This window comes from Nicotiana tabacum, chromosome 16 (assembly GCF_000715075.1).
Source record: "Nicotiana tabacum cultivar K326 chromosome 16, ASM71507v2, whole genome shotgun sequence".
NCBI lineage: Eukaryota > Viridiplantae > Streptophyta > Magnoliopsida > Solanales > Solanaceae > Nicotiana > Nicotiana tabacum.
The window spans coordinates 7885264-7896746 of NC_134095.1; the positions used below are offsets into that span (position 1 = coordinate 7885264).

General features: G+C 37.0%; 1 protein-coding gene across 2 annotated transcripts; it reads left to right on the plus strand.

The window, feature by feature from the left end:
- Positions 1-289: 289 nt before the first annotated feature.
- LOC107766539 (ent-kaurene oxidase) lies at positions 290-9525 on the plus strand. 2 transcript variants are annotated; one of them, XM_075232576.1, is made up of 9 exons: positions 290-429; positions 530-753; positions 1408-1568; positions 7580-7741; positions 7854-7994; positions 8089-8343; positions 8442-8603; positions 8689-8883; positions 9084-9525. In XM_075232576.1, the coding sequence occupies exons 2-9, from the start codon at positions 597-599 to the stop codon at positions 9393-9395; spliced, it is 1545 nt and encodes a 514-aa protein (XP_075088677.1). In that variant the 5' UTR covers positions 290-429; positions 530-596; the 3' UTR covers positions 9396-9525. The 2 variants fall into 2 exon arrangements, with proteins under 2 accessions (XP_075088677.1, XP_075088678.1); XM_075232577.1 differs by having other exon boundaries at positions 307-429; positions 586-753.
- The last annotated feature ends 1958 nt before the right edge of the window (positions 9526-11483 follow it).

Below are 11483 nucleotides of genomic sequence, written 5' to 3' on the forward strand. Positions count from 1 at the left end.
ATTTTCATATTATGTTATGATATATGTTCTCTATAATAATATTTTGCTATAACATCCAAAAATATTCGGAAAAAACAAGATTGTTATAGAGAGGTTTGACTGTGCATCTACTTATCCAATTTACCTTTTTTAGATAAAGGCGATACATATATATCTATTACAATATGCGCACACACAAACACGCCAATGGGACAGAACATGTCTAGCCAGTCCAAACACCCACCACCAACAACAATGATCGTCCAAGATGGTCTCTGTTTTACCTTTATTTGATTGCTATACCTGTAAAGAAACCTCCAAATATTGCAACTTTTTATGATAATTAATAAGATTGGTATATTCGATCCATAACTCAAGTTAAGTATACGACAAAGACCCTTCTCTCTGTCTTCTTGTTCATCAGTTTCTGGGGGTATCAAGTTCCAAAAGGTAAGAACTTTCTTGTTTATATCGACACTTGTTATTCCATGCATAGCCGTACTTACCAACTTTACTCTGCTTCTTCTTACTATTCTCTTTATACTTTCAGTTTTCAGCTTGAGGATTTTCATTTCTCCTGCTGTTCTTGTGGTTTTTTGAGAACAGAAGTAGAGTAAATGGATGCAATTTTGAATCTTCAAACAGTGCCGTTAGGAACTGCTATTACAATAGGTGGTCCAGCAGTTGCTCTTGGTGGGATTTCACTATGGTTTCTTAAAGAGTATGTTAATGATCAAAAGAGGAAATCTTCTAATTTTCTTCCACCTTTGCCAGGTATTTCCACTTCTTCTGAATCTTGTGTGATCAATTTCATTTCATTCTGTTATCTACAAATGCGAATCCAAGATTTAAATTTAGCTAGCGTTGGACATAGATTTGGTTAAAACTTGAAAAAAGAGTTTTTGAAGTTTGTGTTAAAAAATAATTTTTGGAAGTTAGAAATTGTGTTTGAACATGCATTTTATTTGAAAAAATGTTAAGTTTTGTGAGCGTAAGAAAAAATTCTCCCAAAAACTGCCCTTAACCGGATTTGGGAACTTGAAAAAAAAATCAATATTTTTTCAAAAACTGATCATATTCCGTGAACAAGCAATGTTTTCCAATAAAAAAATGAAAAAAAGTTGTCACAATCTATGACCAAACGGGAGCTTAATATGTTCAATCTTTAAGCTTCTTAGACTAACTTATTGTACTTTTAAAATTATGGGTTCTTAATTTGATATTTGTTGAAGTTTTAGTGATGTTTTATATCTATGTTCCGTGTCGAAAATTCTAGGATCAGTTGAATCCATTGTACAAAGGCTGCATCTGCCTCTGATTATATGGATTGAAGTTAAATGATACAATATGTATAACAGAGTAAGCTGTAACATATATAACATGTAGATAGGTAAATGCTGATGAGAAATATGTGTGAATTTGGTGCAGAGGTTCCAGGGTTACCAGTGATTGGGAATTTACTGCAGCTTACTGAGAAAAAACCCCACAAGACATTTACAAATTGGGCTGAAACCTATGGACCTATCTATTCCATCAAAACCGGCGCCAATACAATTGTTGTCCTCAATACTAATGAACTTGCCAAGGAGGTAATCGAAATAGCCACTCTCAAACCTCTTTACTGTATTAATCCAAAAATAAAGGCAGTTTGAACCCTAACTTATTAATATAGTGTAAATTAAAATGTTAAGCAGAAAGAGGAGAGTGACTGACGGAGAAATATAGACAGATAAACTTGGTCCTTCAGACCGCACAATTCAGCTGGACTTGGACATGCTTCTTTTCTAATAAGTAGTTAGAATTAGAAAAGCTTCAATCCAGTCTCACTGAATTAGGATATTAGAATCTGCTTACCTATATGATCGAACATAAAGTAAGCATCCACAACCTCTAGATAGTTGCTAAAGGGAATGCATTCCCTAGTTCCTCTTTGTAAAGACTAGGCCATACTATGAAGGTGAAGTAGTTGGTGGTTTAGACAACTGCTATTTGCATATTTGGTTTATATATATCCCTGGATTATATGTTGATTGGTCTCTGGAAAGGCCTCAAGTCCTCAACTGTTCTATTGGAAAAGCTTCTTGTGTTGTGGTCTAAGTCACTATACTAAATATGACAAAAGAGTGTCGTGTACCACCTCATTCGTGGTATATATTGATCATGTATCAGCAAAAATTCCATTTTTCACTATACAGATGGTTGAGGCTTTATAAGTTTCTGATAATATCGGAGAAAATACAAAGAATGGGAAGATCCTTCTAAACTAATGTTGAGGTTAGACAACTAATCACACATTATTGCACAGAGCTTAAAAGTAAGTACACCAGTTTCCTTGCAAGAGGAGAGCTTGAGATAAAACACGGAGTATCATAATATTCATGGTATTGTTATGACGAGGAAGAGGCAAACCCGAAAATAAAGAAGATAAAGAACACCAAATTTTAACGTGGAAAACCCTTCAAATCGAAGGTAAAAACCACGAGATCACAAAGATCCAAAAAGCTCTACTATAACAATAAGAGGGTTACAAAAGTTCTTCAAATTGGATACACAACAAGTGCCAAACACGGAGCAACAACTGTAACAAGAGTAACAACTAATCAATTGAAGAAAGAGTATAATCCACAAAAACGAAGTTGTTGTTCGAGGCTCTAAATCAGATGTTACGAGCCTCCAAATCCGATCTCCACCGTTCAAATCAAAGACCAAGATGTTATGAACATTCAGTCAAATTTTCATCCCGATCCAACGGTTAACGAATCGGAAAATGTGATTTGAAGTTGGCTGGTCGGAATAAAAATTTGCAGCAAAACAAATATTTTTCTCTCTCTTCTCTCTTGACGAAAGCTCTCTCAAAAACCACTCTTATGTGCTTAAGTTTTTCAAAGACTTGTATCAATGAGCATAGAATAATTCTCCAAGGTTGTCCTATTTATAGATCATGATTGGTGTTTTCTCTTAAAGCCAAAACCCACTCAAAATAGGAATAAACTGACTCTAATTCCAAATAGGAATGGAAACCAAAAGAGAATAGGATTAGGCCATTGGGCCTTTGGCTGGACAACATGGGCATGTTCCCAACAAACTCCCCCTCCAGCCAAGGGGCCTGTCTATAAGTAGAGGAACTATTGACAGGCTTCATGCCTGCCAAATTTCTACAAAATTCATGTTTATCTGCAACCACCGCCCTTGTCAGCATATCCGAAGGATTTTCATCAGTGTGTATCTTCTCAACCTCAAATAATTTCTCTTTCACGACCATTCTTATCCAATGATACTTTCTATTTATATGTTTGGTCTTAGAATGAAAAGTGGAGTGTTTGGTTCTTTATGATCTCGTGATTTTTACCTTCGATTTGAAGGGTTTTCCACGTTAAAATTTGGTGTTCTTTATCTTCTTTATTTTCGGATTTGCCTCTTCCTCGTCATAACAGTGGTATCAAAACCTTGGTTATTTATCCGGGTTGTTACGGAATGAAGGTGAATATGAGCAAGATGGTATGTTTAAATGGGAGAAATTATAATGTTTGGAGAAGCAAGAGAAAAGACTTGTTGTTCGTGAAGAAGATGCATCTACCCGTTTTTTCAGTTCATAAACCCGAGAGTATATTCGATGAAGATTGGGATTTCGAGCACCAACAAGTATGTGGATATATACGACAATTGGTTGAAGATAATGTTCGCAACCATATTGTGAACGAGATACATGCGAGATCATTATGGGAAAAGCTAGAGACTTTTTATGTTTCAAAAACCGGGAACAACAAATTGTTTCTGCTAAAACAATTGATGACCTTTAAATACAAGGAAGACAGCCCTATCCTTGATCACATAAATGATTTTCAGGGCGCCCTTGATCAGCTATCTGGAATGGGAGTTAATTTTGATGATGAGATACAAGGACTTTGGCTTCTTAATACTCTGTCAGACTCTTGGGAAGCTCTTCGTGTTTCTTTGACAAATTCAGCTCCTGGAGGTAAGGTGACCATGGAATATGCCAAGAGTGGTGTGTTGAACGAGGAAGTAAGGAGAATATCTCAGGGTTCGTCCTCACAAGCAGATATCTTGGTTACTGAAGACCGGGGAGACATAGAACAAGAGGCTCAAGGAATAGAGGTAAAAGTAGAAGTAAGTCAAGGTCCAAATACTATAATATAACATGCAACCACTGTGGCAAGAAAGGACACATCAAAAGGTTTTGCCGTAAGTTGAATCAAGACACTAGAGAAGGAAAGAAAGCTGAAAATAACGAGATCAATGTTGTTGCTATTGTTCGAGATGATCTTCTTTTTGCTTATGATGAAAATGTCATCAATTTGATATCCCATGAGACGAGCTGAATAGTAGATTCTGGAGCTACCTCACGTGTCATACCAAGAAAAACTTTTTCTCATCTTATACTCCTGTTGATTCTGGAGTGTTAAAAATGGGCAATGCCAGTGAAGTTAAGGTGTTTGGTGTTGGCACAGTTTGTTTGAAAACTAATAATGGTTCAACGTTAGTTCTTCAAGATGTCAAGCATGCTCCAGACTTTCCTTTCAATTTGATCTCCGCAGGAAGATTAGACGATGAAGGTTACCATAATGCCCTCTTTAATGGCCAATGGAAGCTCACCAAGGGCTCGTTAGTAGTGGCTCGATGAGTCAAGTCTGGTTATTTATATGTGACACAGGGCTCTATTCTTAATGACTCGATAAATCTGGTGGAAAGTGATACTTTGTCAGAATTGTGGCATCGAAGATTGAGTCATATGAGTGAGAGGGGGATTACGTGTTTGGCCAAGAAAAGTTTGCTTTCTGGAGTGAAACAAGCAAAGTTGAAAATGTGCATACATTGTTTACCTGGCAAACAGAAAAGGGTTTCCTTTCATAGCCATCCTCCCTCAAGAAAGCCCGATTTATTGGAGCTAGTACACTCTGGTTTGTGTGGTCCTTTTAAAGTAAAGTCAAAAGGTGGTGCACTTTACTTTGTGACCTTCATTGATGATCATTCTCGTAAGCTCTGGGTGTATCCTTTAAAAAGCACTTAGCGTGTTTAAGGAATTTCAGGCCTTAGCTGAGAGACAAACGGGGAAGAAATTAAAATGTATTCGCACTGACAATGGTGGTGAATATTGTGGTCCCTTTGATAACTATTGCAAGGAAAAAGGAATTCGTCATCAGAAAACTCCGCCCAAGACACCTCAATTGAATGGTTTGGCAGAGAGGATGAATAGAACTCTAGTTGAGAGAGTTAGATGCTTACTTTCAGAGGCTAAACTTCCAAATACATTTTGGGCGGAAGCACTTAACACTGTTGCCTATGTTATCAATTTGTCTCCTACAGTTGCTTTGGATGGTGATGTCCCAGACAAAGTTTGGTTTGCCAAAGATGTTTCTTATGATCACCTGAGAGTTTTTGGGTGTAAAGCTTGTGTGCATGTTCCTAAAGATGAGAGATCGAAACTGGATGTCAAAACTAAGCAGTGCATCTTTATCGGTTATGGTCAAGATGAGTTTGGGTATCGTTTTTATGATCTAGTTGACAATAAAATTATTAGAAGTCGTGATGCAATATTCTTTTAAGACCAAACTATTGAAGATATTGACAAAGCTGAGAAGATAGATTCTCAGAGTAATGAGAGCTTAGTTGATATTGATCCAGTTTCAATTGCTAAGGCATGTATTGCACATGAAGGAACCCAAGACAATGATAGAGATAGTGATCAAGATCAAAATGATCATCATGGTGTAGATGTTATGGATGCTCCATTTGATGAAGTTGTGGTTGATCAACAACCAATTCCTGCACAGGTAACTACTTCGAATGCTCCTGAAACCTCTCTTAGAAGATCTACAAGGGAGAAGCAAAAATCCATGCGCTATCCTCCTGATGAGTATGTACTTTTGATTGACATGGGAGAACCTGAAAATTATGATGAAGCCATGCAAGATACGCACAAAGATCAGTGGATCGAAGTGATGGAAGATGAGATGAAGTCACTCCATGAGAATGACACATATGAGTTAGTGAAATTGCCGAAAGGTATGCGAGTTTTATCTAACAAATGGATATTCAGAATAAAGCAAGATAATCATACCTCTGCGCCTAGATACAAGGCGAGGTTAGTTGTTAAAGGTTTTGGCCAGAAGAAGGGAGTTGATTTTGATGAAATTTTTTCCCCTGTTGTGAAGATGTCTTCTCTTAGCTGCAAGTCTAGATTTAGAGGTTGAGCAGATGGATGTCAAGACTGCTTTTCTTCATGGTGATTTAGATGAGGAGATTTATATGGAGCAACCTGAGGGTTTTGTAACTATGGGAAAAAAATTTATGGCAAACACCTAACAATTTTTCCCCTTGGCCGGAATTTTCTGACAAAATAAACTTGATCCACCTTCTTCACATAGCCTTCAACAGGTTGCATCTCCAAATCTCCACCACAAAGTTTGTTTCTATGTGCGTAGCACACTGGTCAAATTTCTCAGACAAAAATCACGATTATCGTCAAATATGTTGCGGTTAGAACTGAACCCGCCAAGATGAACCTATCTTGAACCTCGCTCTGATACCACTTGTTAGGACCGAAAAATCAGGTATCATGCAGAATCTAGCAAAACAAACCTTGAACGACGATAAATCATACAACAAGAGAAATATATCAAAAGAGACACAAACATTTAACGTGGTTCAGTCAACTGACCTACGTCCACAACGGAGATGAGCAATCCACTATAATAAAAAGAGAGTACAAAATATCGAGAGAACAACCTCACGAAGAGGCAAACACAAGTGACACACTAACACTTGTCCCATAAAGTTCTCCCCCTAACCACGACTCTCAAACCCTCTATGGCTACATTGTGGATGCTACTGAATGAGAAGGACGAATCTTCAATTTATAGAACTCCAAACCTTTTCCTACAAGAAAAAGGACTAGCCAAATATAGGAGAATTATAATTTCCTTCTACAAAGAGGAAAACCCAATTAAGGTAATTATAATTCTCCTGTATTTGGCTAGTCCTTTTTCTTGTAGGAAAAGGTTTGGAGTTCTATAAATTGAAGATCCGTCCTTCTCATTCAGTAGCATCCACAATGTAGCCATAGAGGGCTTGAGAGTCGTGTTTAAGGGGAGAACTTTACGGGACAAGTGTTAGTGTGTCACTTGTGTTTGCCTCTTCTTGAGGTTGTTCTCTCGATATTTAGTACTCTCTTTTTATTATAGTGGATTGCTTATCTTCGTTGTGGGCGTAGGTCAGTTGACTGAACCACGTTAAATGTTTGTGTCTCTTTTGGTATATTTCTCTTGTTGTATGATTTATCGTCGTTCAAGATTTGCTTTGCTAGATTCCGCATGATACCTGTTTTTTTCGGTCCTAACAAGTATAATAGTCCTTTATCATGTAGTAGAAGCATCAATACCAAAGTAGTTGTTACTTAGAACGACACAGGTAATATCAAGATCACCAATAAGTTGATGTAAAGCCAATACATAGAGTAATGCTTGATGATTGTTTTTTAAGCACTGTTGTGTGATTTGTGTGGCTTATCATATCTGTACTCATAATGAATGATAGGATAAATTTTTTGAAATTTTGCTGTTGTGCTTGTTCATCTTTTTAGGCTATGGTGACTAGATATTCAGCCATCTCAACAAGAAAGCTAACAAATGCACTGAAAATCCTAACTTGTGACAAGAGTATAGTTGCAATAAGTGATTATGATGAGTTTCACAAGACAGTGAAGCGACACGTACTGACCAATGTTCTAGGACCAAATGCCCAGGTTTGTCATTTAGAAATTGGCCTCCACATTTCATTATTTTGCATTATCATTTGGTTCTCTTCTTTTGATTCGTATACTAGATTTCTAACGGGAAGTTCCGCTTAATATGCAGAAACGCCACCGTATCCACAGGGACACTTTGATAGAAAATGTGTCTAAGCAACTGCATGATTTGGTTAGGAAGTATCCTCATGAAGCAGTAAATCTCAGGAAGATATTCCAGTCAGAACTTTTTGGTTTGGCAATGAAACAAGTGAGTTTTTCAAACTCGGTTTCACTACTAATTTGTGGTTTTGGCAATTCTTTTAATCTGCTCAATTATTTGAAACTTTTAACTTTATTTGCAGGCTTTGGGAAAGGATATCGAGTCTATTTATGTGGAGGAACTCGATGCCACATTGCCAAGAGAGGACGTACTGAAGACCCTAGTACTTGATATAATGGAGGGTGCGATTGATGTGGACTGGAGAGATTTCTTCCCCTATCTAAAATGGGTTCCTAATAAAAGCTTTGAGAACAGAATTCAGCGAAAACATCTGCGCAGGGAAGCCGTGATGAAGGCCCTAATTATGGAGCAACGAAAACGTATTAATTCAGGAGAGGTGATCTTGCTCTTCCTTTTAAGCATATAAATATACCACTCCAGTAATTATGTTTTGGTCCTTTGCTAATTTTCTAAATCGGCGGAATGTATATACAGGAACTGAACAGTTATATTGACTACTTGTTGTCTGAAGCCAATACATTAACAGAGAAGCAAATCCTAATGTTGCTTTGGGAGGCAATTATTGAATCATCAGACACCACAGTAGTGAGCACAGAATGGGCTATGTATGAATTGGCCAAAGATCCAAAACGGCAGGTAGTATCATAGTTTCGCCATTTTTCTTATTCCTGCCTTGTTTTTCTCCAAAGTTAGTTGTATCTCATGACTGTTAATCACATAGGAACAACTCTTTTTGGAAATACAAAATGTTTGTGGATCTAACAAGATCACAGAAGACAAACTTTGCCAACTTCCGTACCTATGTGCTGTTTTTCACGAAACCTTGAGAAAACATAGTCCTGTACCTATAGTTCCTTTAAGATACGTCCACGAAGACACACAGCTAGGAGGGTACCATGTTCCTAAAGGAGCTGAGGTAATTAGCCTTTTCATAGTACTTGTGAATTTTTCCTTTTTATTATCAGATAAAGGGCAGCAAAGGGCAGCCAGCCAGGTGCACTAAGCTTCCGCTATGCGCGGGGAAGGGCTCGACCATAAGGGTCTATTGTACGCAGCCTGACCTTGCATTTCTTATTATCAGATAATCTAAATTATTTATACACATTGTATATGCAGATCGCTATAAATATATACGGTTGCAATAGGGACAATAGAGTGTGGGAGAGTCCGGAAGAGTGGAAGCCTGAGAGATTTCTTGATGGAAAGTATGATCCAATGGAATTACAGAAGACGATGGCATTTGGAGGTGGAAAAAGGGTATGTGCTGGTGCTCTTCAAGCAATGACAATTACTTGCACAACTATTGCTAGATTGATACAAGAGTTTGAATGGAGTCTAAAAGATGGGGAACAAGAAAATGTTGCAACAATGGGTCTTACTACTCATAAACTTCATCCAATGCAAGCTAATATCAAGCCAAGAAAATGATGCCTTGAGATTTACATCTGTCATCTCTGTAATAGGGAAGCTAGTTTGTGTTTGATAGCTTTTGTTATCAATGCAGACCTCTTACTTTAACTTCTCTAGTTCCAGCTTAATCCAATTAAACTCACAACGATAATAATACTAGAGTTGCCGACTTGAGTCTTATGGATCAATGATCACTGAGATAGACTTTCAGGGACGGAGAAAATGATCAAAGTGGTTTTGGTTCTTAATATGTACTGCTAAACATAACTAGTCCTTAAGTTATGCCAAAAAGAAGACACTTCTGATTTTAAACCATAAAACTAACGGTTCCCCTAAAAATTCGAGTTAAACTTAACTGAGAAATATCACATCTCAATGCCCAAGGTTATAGGGCTTTGATTTAGTGGTAAGAGCGCAATATATGATGAGTGAGTTAGACACGCGTCGTGGATTTGAATCCTGGCGTTATGCCAAAAGTAGACACTTTTGAGCTTAAACCATAAAAATCGAGTTAAACTTAACTAAGAAATATCGCACCTTGATGCCATCGGTTATAGGGCTTTGATCTAGTGGTAAGAGCACAACATATAATGTGTGAGTTAGACCCACGTCATGGATTTGAATCCTTAGTATTTAAGTCATGGATTTGAATCCTTAGTATTTAAGTGGAGAAGGATAGAGGCACACCTAGCATTTAGTTTGAATTTGTTTGTTTTTTTTTTTTCTTTTTTTGAGATTTTGCCACATGCTGATGGCCGGAGAGTTTACGGACTAGGTCTTAATGTGGCTTTTTTATTACCTGTATCCACTTTTAGGTTGTCGTTCTAAATATAATTTGCATTTGTAAAGTAATTGAGAAATAAAAAGAAACACAGTTTTATTTTAATTGTTTCATGTTAATTAGGATAAATCTCCTTATATCTCAAGATCAAATACTTAAACAACCAGACAATGAAAAATCTTGCATAAAATAGGGATATCTAGACTGATTTAGAGGAATTAATTGATTTTCAAATATAGGGGTAATGAATATAAGTGACCTAGGATTTTCACTAGAATAGAGGGTTTAAATTTACAATATATACTTATCTCTATAAAATGGCAGAAAACAATTGAATGCTCCAGAAAGCATATCATATGGAGTATATTCTTACACAAATAAGGCAATAGAAAAAGGTGAGGCAGTGGACTGAAGTCACTCCTTTCCAAATGGTTTCATTAGACTACAGCAGTGAAAGCGACAATTGCATAAAATTACAAGTCAGAGTGAGTTGAGATCACATCAGATGAGTGATGAGTTATACAATTTCTGGGATTAAGCAAGAGGGACAGGCCTCATGCTTGCCGGGTTTGTTTGGCATATATCTGTGTGTAGTTCTGAAACAAAGACAGGCTGAAATTATAAGAAAACGATAGTGAAAACAAAAACAAATATCAGACCAATGTTTGCACCATTCCGTGATTTGGTCTTACTGGATGGGTCTGAACCCAATTGCGGTCTTTTTTGACAAGTGTGACATAAATATGTGTAAAAAAAAAAGAGTGACCATTCTATATATAATACGGTTTTACACCGCGTTATACTTTAACGGTGTTTTGGCCATCAAAATATAGCGCGGTTTAAAATTGCATGTATAACGTCTTTAATAACCGCGTTATACATATAAGTGCTGGGTGGTACAATGATTAAATGATAGCTGAGAAGTTAGTTTTGGCCTTGAGGTGCTGGCCGTCAAAGGAATGCTTGTGTAGGGATTCGAACCCAACACCTCAAGGCCAAAGCTAACTTCTCAGCTATCATTTAACCATTGCACCACCCAACACTTATATGTATAGCGCAGTATAGCACAGTTTAAAACTGCGTTATATATAGAATGGTCATTCTTTTTTGTTTTACATATATTTATGTCACACTTGTCCAAAAAGATCACAATTGGGTTCCGAACGCGTATTTTCTTCGCTCCTGCATTAAACATAGGACTAGCAACGAGTCACCATAATCTCTCTCTCTGTAGTGCTCTATACTTTTGATACATGTTTAGTACTCCTATTTTATTTATGTGTTTTAATTTAATTGAACGTGAAATTTAAAAATATAAAGAACTT

Bases quoted from the DNA above. Each gene is read 5' to 3' on its own strand.
- LOC107766539 (XM_075232576.1), top strand. From the start codon at position 597: ATGGATGCAATTTTGAATCTTCAAACAGTGCCGTTAGGAACTGCTATT. The intron at 7,995-8,088 runs GTGAGTTTTTCA...CTTTATTTGCAG, and splicing joins TTGGTTTGGCAATGAAACAA to GCTTTGGGAAAGGATATCGA. The intron at 8,884-9,083 runs GTAATTAGCCTT...TTGTATATGCAG, and splicing joins ATGTTCCTAAAGGAGCTGAG to ATCGCTATAAATATATACGG.